Source organism: Corvus hawaiiensis, chromosome 2, assembly GCF_020740725.1.
Source record: "Corvus hawaiiensis isolate bCorHaw1 chromosome 2, bCorHaw1.pri.cur, whole genome shotgun sequence".
NCBI classification, from domain to species: domain Eukaryota; kingdom Metazoa; phylum Chordata; class Aves; order Passeriformes; family Corvidae; genus Corvus; species Corvus hawaiiensis.
Window position 1 is genome coordinate 45079409 of NC_063214.1, and position 25575 is coordinate 45104983.

Sequence of the window (25575 nt, forward strand, 5' to 3'; positions counted from 1 at the left end):
CATGACTTCCACTCATGTTAATGGGAGATACTTGGCTAAATACCTACTCAGTGAGCTGTTTATTCATCCCTAAGGGATGAAATTTAAATTTAAACTTACAAAGGCCATTTAATGTTAAAGCTGAAACACTGTCTTGAATTCAGATGGTTCTCAGAGAAGAAATGAGTAGGAAAATAAATTAGCAGTGATGTATAAGTGTGAATGTTGAATTTCCTGAATTTAGTGATTAATTTGGGGCAATTGTAAGTCATGACATCCTGGTGCTGAGCAATACCTGGCTAGTTTGATATTCTGGTGTACCAGCACTACCTGTTTCCAAACACTTGAAAAAAGTAAGCTCTTGATAACATACTCATAATCAGCACTTTTCTTTCTAGCTGCTGTCAACAGTTGACTTAAATTCTGACACAGGTGTAAGTCAGGATTCCTTAGTTTATTCTTTACTTGAGTTCTTTCAGGAATCTTCTGAATTATGCACATGTCATATTTAAGTGTTGAAATTCCACACAGATTTACTGTGGAAAAAAACAATTCCTTTTTATAATTTTAAATTAGTTCCCTTTCAGTCTCCCTCTTGTTATTTTCTTAAGGAAAATATCATTTAGGAAGATCCAATTTTCCTTTAGCTACTATTCATTATTTTCTACCTTTCACTGTGTCTTCTCTTACTACCATTTTTTTTTCTAAATGAAATTATCCAAAACTTTTGAGCCACCTTCCTTACAAATATTTTTGATCTATATCTTCCCCTACATCTCTCATGATGTATATTTGCTGCTTCTATTTATTTTTTCTAGTCCTGCCTTTGTCCTTTTAAGTACCAATGGTCAAAACCCAGGATAAGTCCCCCACGAATTTATCCTGACTATATTTGCTGTGTTGTTACCCCTTCATCTCCATTCCTGCAGAAGACTGTCACTTATCTTTTTCTTATCACTGCGCTGAACAACTGTTTTCCTGAAGCTCTTCACAGTGATTCACTACTTAACCTTTGGCCCAATTTCCACCCCTCATTTCTCCCTCCTCCCCTCACACATCCAGTGTTATATGAATAAATAGTTGAGACCACTCATCCTAATGATTGCTGCTCTTCTAACCTGCATTTATAAGCAGTTACAAAGGCCTTCTGAAATTCCTCACAGCCTTTTCTGCTGTTCAAGTATGTTATGTCCTGTGCCACCTGACATTTTTGCCACCTCCCTGTGCACCTCCCTCCAGATTGAACACATGAAATAACAATCTGTGTACTGGGGGCACCCTCAGATAGCCCTTTCCCATTTAGAAAATTGCTCATCTCTTCCACCTCGTTGCTCTTTATCTCTTAACCAGCTTCTAATCCATGTCTGATCTTGTCTGGCTGACTGTTTGCTCTCTGCAGGAGGTGCCAGTCCTTTTAGCATTCTTGTACAATGTTGTGGTGCTGTATAAATATTTATTCATATATAAGGCATTCTGAGTTAATTTTATCAGCTCATAGTCATCTAGGTGCTTTATACCTATTAATATTTTTTCCAATTAACTTTTCTACCACTGAGATAAGGCTTTCTGCTCTGTAATTAGGGTCATTACTAGGGTCATCCCCTGCATCTTCTTTAAAATTAGAGAAAATATTATTCTCTAGTCCTAGCACGTGGAGTATGCTGTATTCTGCAGTTACATGTGAGAAAATATCTCTTACCTTTGAAAAGAGTAATCACACTGCTCACAGTGTGGGCAAGTTCTGACCTTCACCAACCCTCTGCTATTGCAGCCCCAGGGTCTCCCAAGACAATGCCTTAATGTTATGAGCCCACATCACATCCAGGTTTAAAGTCCATAAAGTTCATTTTCCCTTGGGACTTAAGCCAAGTGGTAAATCAGGCTCTTATGAGAGATATGTGTCAGAAATAAGGTGGCATGGCATGCAGCTACCCTACCTTCTGACAACTGAAAGGCAACTACCAAGTAACTTCCCTAGATATGCTCACTTTAGGGGACACTGCTCATGTCTTGATCTGAAAAGACTGCATTAGAGGCAAGAACAAAAAATGCTCTTTCCTTGTGCTTTTCCTCCCTAAATGTGTTCTGAATGGATTAAAATAATGGACATTGTTCCTATGCAAAAATTTTGCCTTCCTAAAAAATTGCTGAGTGGGGAAAAAGCTAAAGCTGAATGATTCAGCTGCCTCCTGTAAGTAATAAATCTGGAAGGGAAGAGAGTTTACAAGAGACTTAATTGTAATTTCCAAGTGTGAGCATAAGTTTAAAGCAAGAGGAAGTGAAGTCAAATAGCTCAAGGAACACATGTTCCAAAAAGTGTATTTCCAGTGGTATATACATTTACTCTGTATTTGTCCTTCACTGGGAAAAATCAGTCCAACATAAGGCTCATTCTTGCGACAAAGGTCACTAGGATGCTGTGGTGGCATCCACTCAGAGGTGGCAAAAGTTCTGTCCAATTTCTCCTAAATTAACTTACCCACAAATACCTGCCTACACCCCTTTCTCACACACACACAGCCAATTAACAAGCAGCACACGCAGGTCCGAGAAAAGACTTCAGAATCCGTGGAAGCAATACATACCCAAAAGGAGTAACAAAGAACAAATGAAAATACCTCATGATATTTTTTCACTGTTTTCCCTGACACGCAGGTGCAGGATTTCCAGTTCGGAGTCCCACAGCCACAGTTTCCGCCACAGCGCTGGACAAGGAGGCAGCGGGGGAAAAAAACTACATTTGTCAGCTTCAGCTCCTCCCTTAAATTGACAGAGTAGTTCCTTGGAGTGCAGCTGTAACGCTTCACATCATCATTCAACCTGTCCAGGTCAACTGCAATGCAAAAGAAGTTTCATTAGTGAGGTTTGAGCGGGACATTCCTCTGGTTTATACTGCTCCCCAGGCAGTCAATAACACAGAGTGATAGGGTGCTGATTGAAAAATATGTGAACTATAGCGGTGATTTCTGAACAAATAAACATAAACCTACCAATTTTAAATCATTACAGGTGGCCATCCAGGCTGTCATCCTTCTCCCACTGACTGCCATAGCAGAGATCACACTTACTATAAAGGTGAAGGGAAGGTTTGCAGTAAAATATTAGCCTGAAAGCTGAAGACTGGTCATTTTATTTGCTTTGTCACTCACCTGTTGGATCCTTGGGCAAGAGATTCCACCACTGCTACCCTCTTCCTTCCTCGGTTTATACCTGGCTTACTTAGATGCTAAGATCTATTTTGTTATTTTTAGCAAAAACAAGGCCCTTCCTGTGGTCATCAGAGAAACATTTTTGGGGAGTGATTCATCCCTTCCTTGCAAGATCACTTAGGACAGGCTGCATGACTTTCTTCCTCAAGTTGCCTGTCTGTATTGTTTATAAATAGAATTTAGATAACTCACTTTTAGATGGAGAAACCAATCTAAGCAATATTAATTTAATCTGGTAAAAGTTACTACAATAGGAATACAAATAAATACAATTAAAATTAATAGGTTTATTGAATGCCAGTAATTGGTTGATGTTTAAATGCCTAGTATCTGAGATGTGTCATGTAAACAACTAATAAAGCCAGCCATAAAAATAACATATAGACTATCAAATGTGAGTTTAAGTGCCGTTTCTAGCTTTAGCTTGTAATGCTAAAACAAAACAAAACCCCACTTTTATTTCCACAATTGTAACACAGACAAAAGTAACAAATTTAATGAGTTCTATTTCTACAGAAGTTTTTTTGATTTCTTTCTCCTTCCTTTTCTGTTTTTTTTCTTTCCTTAGGATTCTGTCTACCAACCAGGTGTTCAAAAGTTCAGTAATTCATTCAGGAGTGGGGGACGTGAACTTGTGTTGAGTTCGACTCCAAACAGTATTTGCTAACAGAAGTATCAATAGGAAAATAGGGATGGCTCAAATGAGAACTGAGGTAACAGTCTAGTGTTTGTGAACATATCAGGTTTTAAGGGCTTGTTTAACAGATCAACATAACCTCTGGTTCTGAGAACACTTACGCTTGTGCTTTAATACAAATATGTGAAAACTTACAACAAAGACACTTCATGCTTTCTGTGACTCAGATCTTGTCAACATGACAAAGTTAATTGTGGAAAAAGCTGTGATTTTTGAGTATCATGCACCCTTTACATTCTGACCTGGAGACATTCACAGGGCTGATATGCAAGTGGCAAGGGTGCATAAATTTTAGAAGTGCTATTATAGAAAATCGTAGCAGATCCACTTTCCTGGCAAGGTGTTATCTCAGTCAATGGGAATTTAGCAGATAAATTGCTATTTTATAGCAATTATGATACATTCCCCCATGAAATCTCAGTGGTTCTCTCCAGAGAGCTAGCACCTCTCCAAAAGAGGTATAGATCGTCCTCCTGCTATAAGCACAAAATCAATGGGGCTGGTGGTATACTCATGCACTGAGAGAAAAATACACTGCGAATGTCCTTAGCCAGGACTGACAAAGTCTAGGGTATATTGATTTCTTTGTTTTAACTGATGGTACTTTCTTCTCCACTGTCATTCTTCAAAGCCAGCTCTTCTCACTGCAGGCTTTCAGGCTAATTCCTTCCACAGGGAAGTGTTTCCCGTGTTCCCACTCCTCTAAACCTTCTCATCAGGACCTTTGGCGTCAGCTTTTCTAACTGGTAAAGCAAAGCACTATCTGGCTTGTATTCATTTCAGCTGACTGATGTGAAGAAAAAATCTACTAAAGGAAGAAGAGGGCTGAAAATTTCCTGCCTTCATCATTAATGAGATTTCTTGAGGAGAAAGCCTGGATCATCCACACTCTGACACTGCAGCAATCCAGGGGAATGAATACTGATATGAGCAGGCTGCTATCAGGACAAACTGGCTATGGACTATGATGGCTTTTACTGATTAGAATAAAATACTCAAAGGCTTAATTCAGACTTAATTCAGCTGAGGTAACACAGGAAACAAGGCTTCCAGTAAAAAAATGGTCAGTAAAGAGGGCCCAGACACAGCTCACATGAACTGACATCTGTGTCCAGAAGACAGTTGGGAGACTGAACGAAATTTGCTCTATCACAGATGACACTTCCCCTCAGGCTCAACACTCCTTCTTCCTGCATGGAGCTGATACCTATTGGCACTGCTGTGTTATCACCACAGAAATGAGTCTTTGCAAGGGGACTTGAAGAGAGGGAAAGCACTAGCAAGGAAAGGACCTGGGTGGGGGAGCTTTCCTGCAGAGAGCAGACTATATCCATCACAATGTTACTCATTCTGGCCTCAGTACTTAACTACTCAATTCAAACAGCAAGGGTTGACCTTGCAAAAGGCTTTCACTGGGGGGAAGGCTTCGCTCACTGCCTTCAAATACACAGTTTTGATGACCTTCCAAAGTCACTTTGCAGGGTCTCTTAGGCTGTAGCTGAGTCAGGGCTGTTGAGAGCTGCTGATTTGCTTGAAGCATAGGAGGGGATAACAAGATAATTAGCATAATTTTCTTTCTCTATGCAGTATGAAGAAATAAACCATTTATAATGAGGGCTCAAAACTTTCTCTGAATACATTCTTCAGGAATTCTGAAATCAACCAGTAGCAGAATACATTTCATTTAGTGTATTTTTTTATATGCCGAACTATATTTGAAACACCTATAGAAGATTTTCTAATGGAAAATTGCATGAATTCTTGGTATCATACTCAAGGAATTCTGAGCTTGACTTACTATCAGTTTTTAGAACTGCCAAATCCCAGAGTTATCAGTTAAGATGTGAATTCTCTCCATTTTGTGTATGTCAGGGTATCAAAGTATCGGAGTCCAGGCTGAAATGGACTAGTACAATAGCAAAAAGGTCTTATTTTAGTGATGCTGAAAAATTAAAATAAGTAACTTCAAGCAGAGAAGAAAAGCCTAAATAAATATATTTAAGAGATACACAAGTCATCTTCCATTAAAATTCATTTGGAGGAAAACACCTACACTCTTACTCTGCTCTGCAGAACTGCAGTTCTTGGTGGGATAAGGTGAGCACACAGTGTATGCTGCGAACAACGTACTCTGTACTCTCCTAGCACCACACTGACACACAAGAACAGCTCCCACTGCCTAATTAAATCCTAAGCTCTAGATCATGGTTTACTGCCTCCTAACAAAAGAACACATTTTATTCTGAACAATCTTCTCTGCTGAAAGCTTCAATATGCATTTTTCCCTGTCTTTGGATTGTTTTACTGTCTGGAGCTAGTCCATTTCCTCATCCATATAACAATGAGATTTTACAGTACAGTCAGTTTCATGCATCACTTCACTGCTGTGACTTAAATGTAACCGAGCCTTGGTGTGATTGGTGTGAAATCCAGCTGCTTTACTTATCAAGGACTGAAACCACTGGAGTCCTTAATTTAAAACTAGAACTAAAAGGTTCTTTAGACTGGATGCAAATAATTCCCAAGTATTATTACAGAATGTCTGCATCAGAGACTCAGCTTAAAGGTAAAGCAGACATAAAAGAGATGCAATGGAGCACTAAGCTGGATACTTGGGGTCCAATGTTTACCCCTTCCTTCCCTGAAATCCTCTGCTTAAAACCATCCTCATTTCACATAGCTCGATGGCAAGTGTTTACCTTGAAGCATTGATCAAAATATTCTGTGATTCTGTGATCTTAATCAGAGGTAGGCACTGAAATCAAGAGACTGCAGCTAATGCCATGTTTTATTCAGAAAAAGGGAGGCCTTAAAGATAGAGGAGAAAATCTTTGCTGCTGGTAAATGATTAATTTTAAAAAGACAGGTGGTCTGTTAGGGTTGCTTTTAACACTTTATGTGTTCCAAACTTACACATGGTCCTAACACTATCTGAACATTTTACACTTTTTCATGCATCAGTCACAGAGTGGAGCTAAGGTGTAAGAGATGGCAGCCACCTTGCCATGGTATTCCTACACCACATGTCAAGGCCATCTACAAGCAAGGCAAGGAGGATTTGGGCAGCTGCAGACTGGTCAGCCTAACCTTAGCCCATGATAAAATTAAGGGGTAAATCCAACTTGGAAGCAATGCCCAGGCACATAATTGACAAGGGGATGACTGGGAACATCCAGAACAGATTTAACAAAACCAACCTCAGAGTTTGCTATGATGAGACAACTGTCTTGCTGGATGAGGTGAAAGCACCAGAGGCATTTGCTGACTTTTGACAGTGATCCATAGTATCCTTGCAGCCAAACTTCTGAGATATAATGGAATAGGTGGACTACAAATTCAATAGACAACTGGAATATCGGAGAGACTTGAGGAAAATGGTCAGCACTTCCAAGTACAACTGGAAGCTGGCTATTATTTGTGCTCCCCACAGAGTAACGCTGGGGTGAATACTGCTAAAGATCTTCAGGTAGACTAGAGGTACTGCAGAAGCCATCAAAGACATTCAGAGCAGTGCTATAGCTGACTGAAGCTATGGTGTGGCTGAACTTGAGTTGGAAAATTCACAAAAAAGCTGGAGAGGGACTTTTTTACAAGGGCAAGTAGTGATAGGACAAGGGGATATTGCTTCATACTGAAAAAAGGTAAGTTTAGATTAAATATTAGGGGGAAATTCTTTACTGTGAGTGTGGTGAGACACTGGAAAAGGTTGTCCAGAGAGGTTGTGGATACCCCATCCCTGGAAGTGTTCTAGGTTGGATGAACAACCTAGAACAACCTGGTCTGGTGCAAGGTGTCTCTGTGGCAGGGCATTGGAACGAGATGATCTCTAAGGTCCCTTCCAATTCAGACAATTCTATGATTCTGTGATCTCAACAACATAACAACGAATATTGGGATTACCAACATAATGATATCCTCACAATTATATGATAATAACACATGAAACATTATTTTCCTGTTGCATCTTCTACTGGTTAAATCATCTAAATGTGCTGACACTGATGAAAAAATTCTTCTCCATACCAAATTTTGACCAAACCCAGTGGCTTTTAGACTTCAACACACATGGCTGATGGTTTTGACTGTTCTACTGCACAGGGTAATGATATCACAATAAGCAATTTGTTGAATATACCTGGAAAATTGGAGAGCTATCTAAATCCTTCTCATGAGAGCTAAGAAGATCTTGCAATTTGCATTTACTGCAGAATCAGAGCACCAAGACAAACCTCCTCAATACAGCAACTATTATTTTAGAGGAACGAAAGATCAGAATTTCAGTGGGATTATAGTTGTTTTCATGGAACAAAGTGGAAAATATATAGGTCTATTATGGACTGGCAAACCGATTATCAGCTGTGGTACAGGTCAGGTAGCAAAAGCAGGCAAAACTATTGGACACAGCTTCACTGAAAGTAATGGAAAAAGAGCAGGTTATTCCAGTGATAAATAACATGCTACGTGCATTTTAAAAAAGGGTTTAATAAGAAAATCTTTCACTGCAGTGACCAACAATTACATTGCGTAACACACGAGGGAAAATCTCATTTGTCACAGAGGGGGAAGGTATGAATGTAGATTGGAGTTACATTGTAAAGTGAATGAATGTGTGCGCAGATTGCATGCAACAGACAACTGAGTTCCTAACTGAAGAATGGTGGGAGAAATATTCTGGGTTTTAAGCACAGGGAATACTTTAAATTATCAGCTGTTTAAGAAGGTATTCCATGTACTTGGAATATTCAAATTTGCCATGAATGAGTGAGCATTCAGCATTTGTGATGCCTGCACGCCCTGTCTGGTGCACTGAAACTTGCTGGCAGCCATCCCAGAATCTTTCAAGGAAGACTGCTTGGACGTTCACAGTAATTTATTGACCACTGCTTGCAAGCCTCTGAGAAATTACATTAAAATTTTAACTTCTTGCTAGACCATTGTATGTAATGACAATTAGAGACTATTGTTAAGGACATAGTGAAACTTGCCTGATCTTGGGAACCCATTTGGCAATGAACAGCAGAAACATTCCATGAAGACCACTGGTCTGAGCTCACTACTCCCCTTCCAGAGAGCAGTGTGGTTACGCCAGCAAGAGTTTATTTATTTAACTTGTAAAGCTGTCACTGCAGACAGATGCTATTGCAAGAATGTCCCACCTGATTAATTTCCTCTGATAGCCAAAGGCTTCTTGCATACTATTTCCAAAAAAGAAAATGAGCTCAGAGGCAGGGGTAGTCTTGTTAATTACCAGAATGTATCTATCTACATGTGTTCCTGCCTCCTAGCTTTATTTATGGGAAAACAAAACAGAACACCCCATTCCTTTCTAAAGACAATCCCTTTCTTTGGGTACCAGCCCCATCACATTTGGATTTACTTCTATGATGAGAAACAGTGAACTTGTTCTTTTTCCTTTCTTTCTTCGTTTGTACACAAACCATTTCACAGGCAGAGGTCTTTTTTTAATTAAAACCCCTTATTCAATGGGAGGTAAAAAATCAGAGACAACAGCAAAACATAAATGCAAACAAGCATGTGGGAAAAGTTAAACCATGTTTAATTGATGGTTGGAACTGTTTACAACAGTATCTCTTAGAAGCTCTTCTAACATTATTAACCAGATAAATTCATGTGTTCAGAAATTTAACTAGGATGAAGATGCTTTCTTGAAACATATCTGAACTCTCCTTATGACTCTCTAAAAGAACAGAAACCTATTTGTGGAGAAGTTCAACATAATTGGAAGCATGGATGTTTACTTCTTTACCTGTGTTCTTTCCATGAACAGTATTAAATAACCCAATAGCCAGTGACATCTTTTTGGAGATGCTTAATATTTGTAATAACCAAATTACTGTGACACTGAGGTCAGCAATATATTACATCAATGCAAAAGGAATTATTTTAAAGTATATACTTTGGTATGACCTGCTTTTTTTCTAAGAGCCTAGGATGAACATAAGGCTGAATATTCATACTTTCAGAGTTTCCAAAATGCAGCAATTGGTAGCAAACCTTTATAAGTATATTTACAACTGCTGAGGTTATTTGAAACGTCTATCATATTTTCATGTAGGTGTACACCATAGTTTATAGCTTATACATGGGCCCTCATTTAAGGATTGTGAAAATCTGAATGTGCGTCTTCCCCTTTCTTTCCTGTCCTGTTCTGCCAGTCCAGGTTGCACTGTGATTTTACAGTCAGCTTTCACTGGAGTGGTTAACAGCAAACCTTGCGGAACATATATAGAATTAAATTTCAAACTTCATGTGGTTATTAGTGCGACACATCTCATGCCAAAATCTCACTTCAATAGTGAGAAATGCAATAGAAATTTCAATAGAAATGCAATTTTGATTTCAATAGAAAGAAATGCACTTAATAGAATTGCATCAGTATTGTAGAGATGTGAGATCAGATTCTGTAGACTGAATGGAGTTATCGTAACTATAGATTTAATCCACATACTCTTCAACTTTCAGGTACTTGTAAGAGATATGCAGGAAGGGATTGATCTGTCTATGTATTTATTAATGTGTACAAATACATAAAATCATAGAATCCTTAGGGCTGGAAAAGACCTCCAACATCAAAAATACAACCACAAAACCAGCACTACCAAATCACCTCTAAACCATATCCCCATATGTCACATCCGCACACCTTTTGAAAATTTCCTGGGATGGTGACCACCACTTTTTCTGGGCAGTCTATTCCAATGCCTAACCACTCTTTCTGTGAAATTCTTTTCCCTAATATACAATCTAAGCCTCCCCTGGTACAACGTGAGGCTGTTTCCTCTTGTCCTGTCACTTGTAGCCTGGGAAAAGAGACTGACTTCCACCGTGCTACACCCTCCTTTCAGGTGGCTGTAGAGAGCAATAAAGTCCCCCCTAAGCCTCCTTTTCTCCAGGCTAAACACCCCCAGCTCCCTCAGCTGCTCCTCACAGGACTTGTGCTCCAGACCCTTCCCCAGCTCCGCTGCCCTTCTCTGGACACGCTCCAGCCCCTCAATGTCTTTCTGGCAGTGAGGGGCCCAGAACTGAACACAGGATTGGAGGTGTGGCCTCAGCAGTGCCGAGTACAGGGGGACGGTCACTGCCCTGGTCCTGCTGGCCACACCATGGCTGATCCAGGCCAGGATGCCATTGGCCTTCTTGGCCACCTGGGCACAGCTGGATCATGTTCAGCTGCTGTCGACCAGCACCCACAGGTCTTTCCCAGCCACTCTTCCCCCAGCCTGTGGCACTGCCTGGGTTGCTGTGACCCCAAGTTTAGGACCCTGCACTAGGCCTTGTTGAGCCTCATATAGTTTCCTTCAGTCCATCAATGCAGCACTGATGTGAGGAAGCAAAGATGGAGCCAGAATCTACTTTGAAAGAATAAAAGGTTCTGGACTCAAATTTTAATATAGGAAGACCTATTCAAATGTTGAAAATTACTTTTTTTGTTTTCTTTTGTTCAGAAGGTGGTTTCAGAGAGATTGAGCAGCCTTCATTCTTGGAGATATTAAAAACCTGACTTGACATGATCAACCTTCTATTGATGATCATGCCTTGGGCAGGAGCATATAAGTTCTTGAGGTGTCCTCCCACTTCATCTATTCCCTGATTCTGTGAGTTTCAGCTACGATAAAATACTGTCTTCTTATTTGCCTGACCTTGATATTTGTAGATTATTAATTGGAAAATTAAGAAAACATACCATTTAAATATCATTTATCACCTATCCCTGTTATGAGAACTAGTATTCAGCAGTACTGCCTCTTTAGCTCAATTTTGAGCCAGAGTTTGGTAAGGGCAGAAGGTTGTATAGGAGCGAAATTATTAGTGATTAATTTATACCATTTATATGGCATGATCTGAAAATGCTGTGAAAGATAGGCAGAGATTACATAAAATTGTTCTTACCTGCCTCAGGGCTGTTCTAACTTAGGATAAAAAAATAAAACCCAAGCTGGAAGCAGAAACAGATAGGTATCTGAAATAAATTATGATATAATCTATTGCTCTCTTTGCTGCAAGGTTATCCCAGTGCCTATAAACATTCCTCAGAGATCCACACTGTCTGTGTTTAAAAGCCACCAAGCATTTCTAATTTAAGGATTTGTTAAAGCTATTCCCTACTCCTCACATCATCCAAGAACAAGCCTTTAATCTTGTCAGAAGTTTATGACTAAATAAAAATTCTTATCTGAAATTTTAAAAAGATTTCATTGTGGTGAGGTACTTTAGCCTAGAGAGCTGGTAACAGTCAGGGAATTTGGCCTTTAGTTTGAAGACAAAAGGAAAACTGTTATCAAACTTTTCTTCTTTTTCCTGTATCCAACCACCACCACCAAAAATCCTATTAAAATAAATCAAGTAATAAAATTGTAACTGGAAAAATGTCTAGCTTCTTGCATAGCAAGAAGCTGAATTACATTTATAATAAACGGAGAAAATTTGATGCATCTGAATTTTCTGAGCACTACCAGATCAGACTGATACCTGTAGCCTGCCTAATTAGCATCAATAAAGCATCAAATGCTATTTTATATTCATGTGTTTATTTAAATAATATGGGATACTAGGCCAAATATGATCTGAGAATGAAATGAAATCTGGAGAGCAGAACCAGTACAGGATCCCGGTTTGTAATCAGCTTCTATTTTAAACATACGTAGTGGTTTTGGTCCAAAATACTCATTACTTACTTACTTTCTTTCTGTGAGATAAGAATTAGGAGAAAACAAAGCAGGCATAAAACTTAAAAGAACATAAAGAAGTTTATTAACAGATCTAAAAGAAAGGGGGAAAAAAAAATCATACCACACCTTCAGAACACTTCTTCTCCCCCTACCTTCCTCCCTTCTCCCACTGACAATGTAAAAAGACAACCCTTGAGATGTTCAGTCTGTTTACCACTTCCATAATAACCTTGTTCAGTTCATTTAGGGAGAGGAGTCTCTCTTGCTCATGCTATGGAGACATCTCCACAAGAAGTTCTCTCATGGCTCAGTATCACAGCGAGCCAGCTGCCTGGGTTGGTTCTCTGCTTGCATGTGAGAGTCCCTTCCTCCGACTTACAGCTTTCCCCACAACTGCTTTTGAGGGTCCACTCTTGACCTACTGGGGTACCATTTTAAGGTTGAGCCATTCAGAAACAAAGGTTCTCTTCACCCATCTCTGGGAGCATCTTCATCTCTAGGAATAGAGGCCCTCCCCCTTCCCTGGGAGAAAAAAGGTCCTCATCATCTTCATCTCTAAGACTATCTCTGGGAGCATCTCTAGGAACAGAGGTCTTTCTCCTTCCAGTTTGGAGCAAGAGTCCTCATCACTTCCATCTCTCCCTGTTCAAACTTCTCATCAACTTACAGCTGCTTCAGCATTTGCTTATTCCAGCACAGGTACTTTTGCTCACAAGTACAGTTTGAACGCTCCACCCTCCATGCTTCCATGAAATTACAAAGGGTATTCTAATATATCATAGTCTATCACCACCATAGCTTTACAGCAGAATTTCAGCTTTTAAGCATCTCCTCTTTCAGGGTTTCAGCTCTTCCTTCTTTACTTAATGTCTGCAGGCTTCATCTATTCTGGAGGAAACTTACAGCACTAAAAGGGTTAATCTCACCCAGGCCTTGCAGCTGGAATTTCACTTATCATTATTGGTCACATGATCTTTGCTGGGCAGCAGGCAGCTTCAGCTGAATCTTCGGCCGCACTGGAGAGAGGGAAGAAAGCCGGGCCGCGCCGTCTGCACAGAGCAGGGCTGTGGGGAGGCCGCGGGTGGCCCGGATCCGGCCCAGCAGGTCCCGGCCTGGACCCGGCCCGGACTGAGCAGGGCCTGGGCCGGGTCCGCTGGGCCCCGTACAGGCTGAGCCCAGTTACCTGTCCCAAGGCAGGAAGCAAGAGAGAGCTTCCTGGGGTTTGTTCATTCTTAAATGTGGACCACAGAGGCGGTGAAAATTTTAAGTGGCTTAAAAAATTGTCAGTATTCAAACTAGCCAGTTGATAGGTTCTGTCAGGTCATAGAGGAAGCTGTAAGCACCTCTTTGCAAGAAAATCACTTCCGCAGCTATGCTAACCCATGACAACAGAACATGCCCTTTATTTCTTTTTTATACATATCTATTGGTGCCAAATCCAGCCTGGATGAATAAAGGACACAGAGATCATGTTCTACAGGCCCCCCCCAGAGATCAAACCACCCTTGAAAGTCACTGAGGTGAAGTTTTTCCCCAACAAGTGTTGTTGTGGTTGCCTGAAATTTTTGACGTGCCAAAAGGGAGCAAAGTAAAGGGGTTCACTTTTTGCTGGATGGGAGCTCAGGGCTTTATCGCAGGTTCCTTTGAAGTGCTGAGCCCAGAAACAAAGAAAGCCAACCTGTCTTGGAAATCGTACACCAGTACTGTGTCTACTAATACACTGTATGTGCCTGAGGTTATTCTTGTGCTCAAAGGACAACATCCATGTGATAGCCCACATTCCTAGCATTCACCTCTTACTCTCCAAGTCAAGGTGGACACATGAATGGCGGGTGGCCTCTGCCAGATCCTGGTTCACACCCAGCAATGACCTGGGTTAAACAGGCTGACAATTTAGCAACGTGGTGACTGTATTTCAGGGCCTGGGAACACTTCCTGACAGTTTTCCTGAATACAGATACAGTCTATATATCCCTTTTAAGAGCACAGCCTCATAATTTAATAATAAGTAAGTTACAAACATGGAACTACAATTCTTTCTCCCTCCTTAGCACATGCTTAATGTATGGGGGGATATAAATAAATAAATGGGGGAAATAAATGGTAAATTGCACAGAATTGGAACTGTGATTTGGGAAGTATAATTTTAAAGTTATAAAGAAGAATGCATGTGAATACACAATTTGAAAATAGATGACAACAAGAGAAATCAAATAAAATTCTTCACTTCAGCTCTTCTGTGAAAATTACAGCGATTGTCATCCTGGAGAATCCTAACGGACCTCCTACATCTATATTGAACATGAAGGGCAATTTCATCAGACCCTTCAGTGCATGGTTACCCTAGAGCACAACTCTGTTTCTTTATCATTATGGCTTTGTACTGCCAGCTAAACGCCCTTTTGTTTTACCATTTGGTGGATGATTTGAACTAACAGAAGGAAACAAGAAACATAACCCAGAAATGTGTGCTTTGCTCAATTACAGACGAAGATGTTAAACCATAATAATATTCCCTGCCAACATAATGAAAAACGGTGCGATATTCACATCCTAAAAAAACCAGCTGCACATACAGGTGTCTGCACCAGATGCTTCCCTAAGCACAATGTGATAAAAGTGATTATTCCTCACTCAACAGAGAACAGTCCCTAAACAGGGTATTTAAAGAAGGATGATAACACAGGTAATTAGGAGCCCCATGCTTTACACACAAAGCAATGCTTAAGAGGGTAAAGCTGAGAACCATCTGTCTTTACATGTGGACCTGTGTTTATACTTGTGAATTTATCCTAAAAAAGGGCAGTTTTCAGTCTGATTTCTCAAGTGAGATTCTACCTAGAAATTGATTAAGGATTAAACAACACATCCATGGTTTTTATAGGTGGTACCTTGCCCTGTGACTCCAACAGGAACATGAGCACCAGAATTAATAATACCTGACTGACGGACTTTTCTATGAGGAGTGAAGGAATATCCTAGTCTTGCCCCAAAGTATGCATATAGTGTCTTTTCCTACCTTTGGACTTCCTGTCATGGTAGCTCCTGCCTCGATAATGGTGCCCACTGTCGGTGTAAAGATTCTCAAGATCTTCTTGCCAGGAGTCTGGGTTAAAGTGTTTGAGCAGATCCTCCACTGTGTCAAATGCAGCAATGGTCTGATCCAGTGCTTCTGCCGTGAGCGTAGGGTCAGTCACTGATGGAGAGGGATAGGATACCCCCTAAGAGTGACATACATCTCAGTGTACTTGGAATAAATTACAGCACCACTTTAAACAACTGAAAACAGTTATTGAGAAACTTGTCTCATTATTGAGTGAAATGGTTACTTCAGGCCATCTCTGCAAGTCTTTGGGCCAGGACTTTCTTTTACCTTTTTTTGTGGGTTTTTTTTTTTTTTTGTAAGGAGAAGAGATACCAAGAAATTCCCAAGCAAATCCCAGAGGAGATGCAAGGAGCAAAAGCACTGCCACTGGGGGACTGTCAGTATTTACATGCACTCCTCAAAGGGAATGATGGTTTGCACGTATACAAAGATGTAATGAAAATGTCTTTTGAAAGCCCTCTGATGGCCAGGGCCACAGAAATGGAGATGCCAGCTCTGTTGGTTATTTCAAAAGAGGCAGATCAGAAACCACAGCACAGAAAGACAAATGAAAGAAGTTCACTGGACTGTCTTTCTCTGGTCAATTTGGACAACAAATTTGGCATGGTTAGAGACTTGAAAAAATGGCCCTTTATTCCCCAAAATTAAATGTATTACAAAACACTGATGAATTGACACTGAATTGGCCTCTTTTACCAAAAATACAACTTATTAAGCAAACAGAAAAAACATGATATTTGGATCTTGGGGGTGCTGGTGGGTGAGAGGCTGGATATGAGCTGGCAATGTGCTTGCAGCCAGGAAAGCCAGTGGTGTCCTGGGCTACATCCAAAGCAGAGTGGGCAGTAGGGCAAGGGAGGGGATTCTGCCCCTCTGCTCTGCTCTGGTGAGACCCCACAGGGATCAGAGCATCCAGCTCTGGGGTCCCCTGCACCGTGAGGACATGGACCTGTTGGAGAGAGTCCAGAGGAGGGACACCAAGATGATTAGAGGGCTGGAGAAAAGACTAAGATAATTGGAATTGTTCAGCCTAGAGAAGAACAGGCATCAGGGTGACCTGTGGTCTTCCAGTGTCTGAAGGGAGCCTACAAGAAAGATGGAGAGAAACTTTTTACAAGGGCATGTAGTGATAAAACAGGGTGGAATGGATTTAAAATGAAAGAAGGTAGGTCTGGATTAGATTTGAGGAAGAAATTCTTTACTGTGAGGGTGGTGAGACACCGGAACAGGTTGCTGAGAAAGGCTGTGGATGCCCCATCCCTGACAGTGTTCACGGTCAGGTTGGAAGGGGCTGTGAGGAGCCTGGTCTAATGAAAGGCATCCCTGCCCATTACAGGGGGTTTGAAACTAGGTGATCTCTAAGGAACCTTCTAACACAAGCCATTCTATAATTCTATGATCTCAGCAATGTAACAATGAATATTTGGATGACCAATATAGTAATATCCTCACAATTATATCATAATACCAAATGGAGGACCAAATACCATTGTCTGACTGCTCCCACCGAACTTCTGGCACAATTTGACTTTGAAAGAATGACTGCAGCAATTTCAGTTTTATTGGAGAGGACTTGAAACATTTTTAAGATTCTTTATTTAGAATCACAATATTCACTATCTTGATATCACTTTTTCCCTTGTCCAAGCACAAGGCCGAATAGTATGCAAATACTATGTAAAATATGTATAAGAAAAGCTATTAATGCAGATCTCTTACTTTCTGAAGGACCACAATCAAAATACATGATTTTGGCCAACAACAGGCATAGTATAGCACAAGAATTGTTTGGTCTTGTAAGTTAAAACATTGGGGAGAAACCCCTAGAAACCTAAATTCTTTCATTAAAACCCAGCTCTGAAGTAATGCAGCAGAAATATGCCAGTTAAAATTAATGGCTTCCCAAAATATTTGTTTTGCCTCATCTCCCAAGTAAATGCATATGTTAAACTATTAATCTTTGTGATTAACTTCACTCAGTTGGGTCGTAATGGGAGGGTCAACTCATGTGAGTAAATTCACTCACTCGTTTGCAGGATTGTGCCCTTCAATTCCTACTATAATAGTTTTACAGCATATATCTTTTAAAATTAAACACTTGTCTCTAATGGTAAGCTATATCACATAAGTAACAATCCTCGACATTTTCCTGCATATGTTTGCTGAAAATATGGACAGTCCAAATTATTAAAATTCAGAAAGAGAAGAAACAGCAAACACAAACAATAGTGCAGTCAAGAAAGCATAGGTGTGCTTTACTGCTTACCACCAATAGCCCTAAGACGTTTCAGAGGGCCCACTTGTGACTGCAGTGCCTCTCTAGTGCAGTGCTAAGACACAGTGCAGAGCCCTGTAAAAATTCATGACCCCTTAAAAAGGAAGGCATACCTCAAAGCCTCTCTCCTGACTTCAAAGTGGCTTGGAATAGAGACTGTCAGAGAGATGGAAGTCCCAAGAGTGGAAGAGCTCACACCAGCAAAGTGAACACAGCATTGCTATCTAAAGCAGTGGTGCAGCCAGCGTCATGCAGCGTGCTAACACAGGCACAGAGGTTACAAAAGGAAAAGGCACCCAAATGCTACTTTATTACTGAGGAGAGCTTGGTGGAGCTGATGGCAATCAGCAGGGAAAGATCAGACCCTGACTGCCTTTCAAAAGCGATGGAGAGAGTGCAAGGATGCTGAAAAAACAGGAGCACAAAAATCAGGCCACAGGTGTGTGACTTACTCAATGCAGGAGTTTTTAATTCCATATGTTCAACTGTACATTTCATTACAGAAGTGGAGGTCAGGCTGTGAATATGCAGGGCATTTCACACTCATACAGGCAGCTGGGATTCCCCATTTTCTTTTCATATAAAAGCTCCTACTCAAGAGATTTGTGCAGCCTCATTCAAACACTGAAGAAAGCTTAACTCTTTCTCAGTGACAGCCAAATCAAGAGGAATTATTTCAACAGCTCAGATAGCCTCCTGGCAGCAACATCATGTGACAGGCCCAAAAGCAACTTTAAAGCCGCCAACCCAACTGCCTCTCTTTTGTCCTGCCAAGAATGAGGCGCTGGCTTTAGGAGAGTTTGTGCTCATCATAATCTGACTTCTGAGATCACATCCAAAGAGGGGGCAAGAGGAAGAGTGAAATGTAAGAAGTAATGAAGAGCAAAGATTATCCATATTATGTACCTCCTCTGCATTTCTTGAAAGCACTGAATAAATTTTTCAATTACTGGAACACAAAGGTATCTTTTTTTGGTATGTGCTCTTGCCCTTAATTTCTGTTCGCTCATTCTTTTCACTTTCCTATCTCTATTGTGAGCCTGACAGGCAATTCAATGTGCATCACAGTTTTTTTGTTGTTCATAAAATTACTTTACATATAATGGAAACTAACCTTATAAGGAGTGGATTTTGTTTCTTTTTTTTTTTTCTGGGTTTGCCACAATGGGTTAAGGAAAGAAGCATTTAACTTTCTGAGAAAAAACCCAAACAAAAAACCAAAACAAAATATAACTCTGTAATATGACCTTAGACATGGAAGAAAGAATTTTCTCACTCTAAAATTCTGAGAGTTGTAATGTGTCTAGGTCCTAAAATGAGTCCTTGGGTTACTTGTGGGCTTGAGAGGAGAAACTTAGACCTGCCATGAGCATCAGCAGAATTGTATGTCATCTTGTCCAACACTGACAGGTCTGAGTTTGTCCTTCTGCCTCTCAAAACCTTAACAGAATCCCTGAATCTTTCTCTCCTGAAGAACTTGGATGTCCTCAGACATTCTCCTTGGTGCCTTTGTAAAAAATTGCTCAATCTCCCAACCTTATTTTCTCTGAGGATAAAAAGGACTTGTGGGTGCAATGTGCAATGTGCTGGAGAAAGTATATTTTATTAGATAGGAAATGGCATGGGAAAACCAATGAAACTGAGGTTCTGCTTCTGGTTTAGCTGTAGGTTCCCATGTGACCTTGGGCATCAGCTTGATACCTGTAATATTTGTATTGAACTTCCTTAGCTGTAATGAACACATTAAAAACAATTTTTCAGAAAAAAAAAGGATGCAAAAGATGAACTTAATTTTTCAATATGAAAAGGACACTGGGTTATTGTTTGGTATATTGTGCATTTTATGATGTTAAGGATGTTAACTAACATGGCGTTTACCATATGCTTAGTCTGATTTACATAGTTACCTGATGAGGGAGCCCTAGGCTTACTTTTTCAAACATCAGCCTACCATATTTTTAAACAAAATATTCCATCACATTGATTTTTTTTTTCCCAAACCCATATTAGAATGAAAAATGAATTCATATCTTTTAGTAAAACTGCTCTAGCATCTCCTGCTTGGCACATCCAGTAGATCTCAGCCCTGCTAACATCACTCCTCAAGACTTTCAGCACAGTTGGTTCCAGGCAATCAGTGAATTGTATCATGAAAGGCAAGTGCCATTTGCAAATTCAAGAGTAAACACAAGTGTGATTGGCTTAATATCTTCTAATTTTGGCAGCACAGAATTTTCTCTCTACTTGCTGCCTTGATTGAACCCTGATCAGTAGAATTTACCCATATTTTATTTATTGTTCCTTCACCAGATACTCCTGGTAGCTACTGTAGCAAAGGTGCTATCACTAAGCTCTCTTCCATGAATGCTCCAGACACTGGTGTAAAGTCTGCTTTAAGCACTTATCCCCATCTCATGTGTTTTAAGAGGAGTTAACAAGAGCTGTGACGCGGTGCAGAGCAGGCAGCAAAGCACACAGAAGAGGACTGCCCATATTATGAATTCTCATGCTACTATGCCATTCCCCAGCACTGGGAAATGAAAAGAGAAGACACATTTTTTGCCAATGACACGAATCAAATGTAATGAAGAAAAAAATAAAATTTCACACTGGATTACTCTTCTTTTTTTTTTTTTCCTTAATTTTTCTTCCAAGTTGCAATTCACTGCTGAATACAGAGTAACTATATCTGACTTCATATATAATATTTTATTGGAAACACTTAAAAAGAATTTCTCAGTATTGACAATGAAAGGCTAGACACATTTTCCTGCCAGCCTGTTTTATGTATAGTCTTCCATGTAGGTAAAGACACTCTATGATTAAAATTTTTAAGTTTGTATCTTGTATTTTCATACTGGCAGGATTAGTTTGAAAGCAAGAAACATTTCCCAATGGCTGTCTTGTGTTTTTACAACAGCTAATGGCATATCCTGAATCTTTTATCCCTAAAAACATAGTTTCACTCCAGTATGAGTTGGATAAACACTTTATTCATCCTCTTTCAAAGGTGAAAGAGGTTTCTCTGTGCAAGTTCCATTTTATTGAGTTGGATTCAAGCCACCCTACCAATCCATCCATGGGCAAAACAGTGAGAAATTACTTACTGAGACAGAGCTTGTGACTGACTCCCAGTTGGTTTCTGAGGCAGCGTGCTGGAAATCATCCTAAGGGGGAAAAACACACAGGAAAAATCACCATTACGGCAATATCCTAAATTAACTACAGACTCTACAAAATGTTTCAGCATTCAACATCTGTTACTTTTTCTAACTCTTTTTAAGGCAGAAGTCCCTTGCCATGAGTCACTCCTAAATAAAGCTACTTCCATTCAGGTTCCTCCCTTTTCAATGTTTATAAACTCCTTGTGAGCTTGCTTGAACAAGAATGGGTGAATATTATTATTGTTGTTAATATTATTGTTATTATTAACAACAACAACAATAATAATACCAATCTGATATATACTGCTTTGCATAGTAGGACCTAATCTGGTCAAGGATACTACATTCATCTGCCAATATAAATATTAAACACCATCTCTCTATTTCAACAGTCAGATTATTAATGCAGTTGCCAAACTGATCTGTTGGAAAGAATGTGAACATGCTAATTCCTTGGTACTACTTAGTCAAGGTGAAAAGCAGGGTAATCTAATCCATTTGAAAAGTAGTCCTAACATGACTGTACTGCTTTTGGTGCTTGTGCTGAACAGTACATGATCATCACTGCACTGTGTCCTTCACATCAAAAAGCACAGCCACTGTGCATTCCCATTAACAGTGTCATTGCACAGAATCTCTGGGCATTTATTATTAATTTGAGCACCGGGATGGGATTCATATCATCGATCTTTGGACATCTACAAAGCCAACATTTAAGCTAGTTTGTCTTGTTTCCATTTACAGTCAACTAAACCTGGCATTTCCAGGGTGCAAATCATCTGATCTGTTTTAGAAGCTTAACTTGGGATGACAGTGCACCCTAAAAATGCATTTTTTGGTCTCCATTATCTCTATAAAGGGAATTTGGGAGGATGAGCTTAGATACAGATGTCAAAACTGTAGCTGACATGTGGTCACCTAAATTCTAATCCACTTGTCTGACCAGTGATGAACAACCACTACTTAAATAAAGAAGAACCCATTTCTTTAATCTTTTGGCAGCTTCACTCATTTTCAACTGGAAGAACTAAACTGTGAAAAATGGAAAAAAAAGGCAGCATTACAGAATGGTTATTAAACACACACATGCAGTGAATAGCTAATGATCAGAATGAATATGCAGGTAAGGAAAGTGGACTGAAGTGACAGCATACCGAGATTTTAATTTCTAATAATATAATTTATAATGAAAAAGTTTAAGGAAGATGGATCAATGCCTTGGCTCACAATTTCATAGCGACTCAGTACTTGATAAGCTTTTTTTAAGCTGGCAAGGGAAAGAGAAAATGGAAAGGAAACTGCACGGCTGATGCTTCCTAGACTTGATCCTGGATTGGACCATACATATATGCATATATTAAATTATTTCTTAGGAATGGAAAACAGAAAATTGATCTCATAATCTGCTAATTCACCAATAAAATTTTTCTTTAGTCAAGAAGGAACAGAGCTGCTTTCAGATCCAGAATCAATATACTTGGCTTTTTAATGTTTTTCATTTGCTATAGAAAAATATTTAAATGCCTCAAAAGTCACAAGATTGTTTATTCAATACTGTTACTGTTTCTTCTTCTTCAGTATTTAAGATTAGCAGAAATTAAGAAACCCCATCACTAAGAGACCACTGAAGCTGCACGGCAGTTAAAACATTAATAATTATGTGATCATTTTCTGCTAAGAATACAGAAGCAAAACACTGGTGAAATTTTGAATGCAGATTTTTTTTCTTAAAAACAGTAAAGAAATCTGCAAATGCTATAATCAGGTCATATATAATTCTGAATATGCCTACCTTGGCCACCCTGTCTACACATTTGGTTGCCCAGTTCTTGACAAGCCACAATTTAAATTAAATAAAAATGTATTTGGAAAGCTCAAGAATCCTCTGGTAAAGGCTGCCAGTTGCAAAACTTGGAAATAATTTCCTCTCTGTCATTAGCTTCTATTTAGCACTTCCAGGAAAAAAAGTGGCACTGAGTTCTAAAGCATTATTTTAAAACAGAAACAATTTGCTTCACTGGATGTTTTGAGAAGACTGTAGTCTTGTGTTCAAAGGGATGGTCCACTTGTTTTATCTAAACATGGATATCAAAACTGTTTCTTTAGTCTGTGATTCTTTGAGTTGGTTCATGCCAGGAAACCCCTCCAAAATCCTGATATAAACACGTGTACCACCTGCTTCTTGGATCCCAAACCTGATGACTGCACATTTTGACTCTGATTATATTCAATCTGCATAAACTATTCACAACTCTATGGCTTTGTTCCACTACCACTCAAGGCAGCTGCAGTCATTCTTGGCTCCTTGGTGCTTTCAACCTCTACAGTTTGGAAATTATTATTATCTACGGCTTCTGCTTGCAGCTATTTCAAATAATAATATCAAAGTGGTTCTCATCATTACAAAACCCTCTCCTACTTTCTCACCATTGCCCCTAGCAGAGGCTGAAGGACAAATCTATTTTCAGTGCTATCTATTCAATTCATACTACCTCGTTCATGTGAATTTGTCTATGATTGCTTTGGCTGTTCTTTGGCTGTTGTTTCTTCATTACTTAAAAACATATTAGAACTTTTAGTTAAAACATTTAAAAAAACACCAAAATTTTCACATCTTTTATAACTGAATCCTGAACAACAAGGTGGAAATAATTTGGATACATCACCTTGACAACAGTGTTTCAATTTTTGTATTTTTGTCATGGTAACATAAAAACTTTACCAGAGACTTCAGGAAAGCATTGAATAAGCTGTTCTACAAGCAGCAAAAATACAGGCAAAACAACAGGACTACCAATCACCTTCTGATAGCAGCTACATTTAGTGAAGAAAAATGACTTCCAAGCATCAACTTCCAAAACTACACCTCAGCAAGACAAATCCTGAATCAGTCCTCTGAGTTAAATATGTATGGACATTGATATATTGTTCTTGGCTCTGTTTCAGACAAAGAAAAGCTACTCTCTCCTTTGCAGACTGACTTTATAGCCTGTCTCCCACCACTGATCACCAATAAGTGACAAGGAGTTGCAGGGAATAATCCGTGTTTCACCCAGGACTTTCACAAATGGAGATCATGATGCAAAATCACAGCTATTAATGATCCATGCGACTGCATAGCCAGATAGCACTGGTTTCTGAGGAAGATGATTTGCAGCCTGGGGGTCCATGACCTGCAGCAGCACAGGCTCTGCTGTGTTGAAGCCATGGGGCTTGGCAGGGTCAGTAGGAACAGAGAGGCATCAGGAAAACCTCTGGGATGTAGCTGGGAAGCTCACCAGTTTGAGAAGAAGCATGTTGTCATGACTCACTTTGTTGTACCACCCACATGGCAAAACATGAGAGTCCTCCCAGCTATGCTGAGTTACTGCCTGGTCCTCAAATTAAAAGCAAGAAGCACTGTGATTCTTCACTTCTTCACATAGGTTATCACTGTAGGTTAGTTTTTTGCCATCTTGGTGCATGACTACTGTGAGGAAGGATGCCTGGGATAGGCAATAACCACCACAGGACTGGCACAGGACACTGACAGCTCTCTCCAGTGCAAAGAAGCCCCATATCTCTGTAAGCTTCTCTCTCCACTCTTTTTCTTAATCTGTAGGTTTATAGGGTGATTGGATTAGATTTGGTAAAAAATTGTTTATCTGACAAAACAACTACAAAATATTGCTAATGAAAGCTGAGGTGATGCTCTCCACTTCAGTGTGTGGGAAAGGTTCTCAAAAGAGTTGCGATTAAGAAGAGTCCAGGCAGCACCCCTGACTGATGCTTAGGGCCTGCTGGTTCAATAAGGTCCTGTCCTAAAGGAGCCACCTTCTCTACTGTGCCCTTCTACTCAGAGGAGAAGTGAGGGAGAAAGGGTCAAAATGCAGGCATGATCTTGGAGAAAGTAAGCATGAGAAAGGGAAAGAATGAAGTAAACTAAGAAAAAATTAAGGCAGAGAAGCTGAAGTGTTGGGCTCTGCCTGTTGTCACCCCATTTGTGGTATTTAGACTATAAATGATCCGAAAGAGAAGTGTTTTCCAGAAATTTACAGAAGAATGGGACTAAGAGATCCACTGAAGAACACAGTAGATCCTGCACAAACGAATCATGGGTGAAATGGGGCATGTTCAAAGAGGTCCAGTACAAAAACAAAAAGAAGTTGTGAGCCCTCCCTGGAATGTAAGAATTAGGGACAAAGGACAATGGAAGAAGGTCTCTAAGGAAAAATTAGGGTAGATCTCAAAGAAAAAAGAGACAAAATTATCCTAACATTTAGATTAATAAACAGAAACTCAATTGTACCCATTGTTGAACAACGGTCAACATGTATCTATTGCATTCAGTTATGTGCAGACAGGTAGCTGATAAGCAGATAAACTTGTATTTGTATATAGTAATAACAAATTATAATCACCTGTAAATCTTTCCTTCTTTTTTTTTCTGCCACAAGCAATAGTATCTATATTTTC

General features: G+C 39.7%; 1 protein-coding gene across 4 annotated transcripts in view; it reads right to left on the reverse strand.

Moving 5' to 3' along the window:
• Positions 1-25575, reverse strand: part of PDGFD (platelet derived growth factor D) — a 144281-nt gene that overhangs the window by 12250 nt on the left and 106456 nt on the right. For all 4 annotated transcript variants that reach the window (XM_048294666.1, XM_048294664.1, XM_048294665.1 and 1 more), the window contains 3 exons: positions 21064-21123; positions 15595-15796; positions 2598-2812 (listed from right to left, as the gene is read on the reverse strand). In XM_048294666.1, the coding sequence (XP_048150623.1) occupies positions 2598-2812; positions 15595-15796; positions 21064-21123 (477 nt within the window). The remainder of the gene's footprint in view (positions 1-2597; positions 2813-15594; positions 15797-21063; positions 21124-25575) is intronic.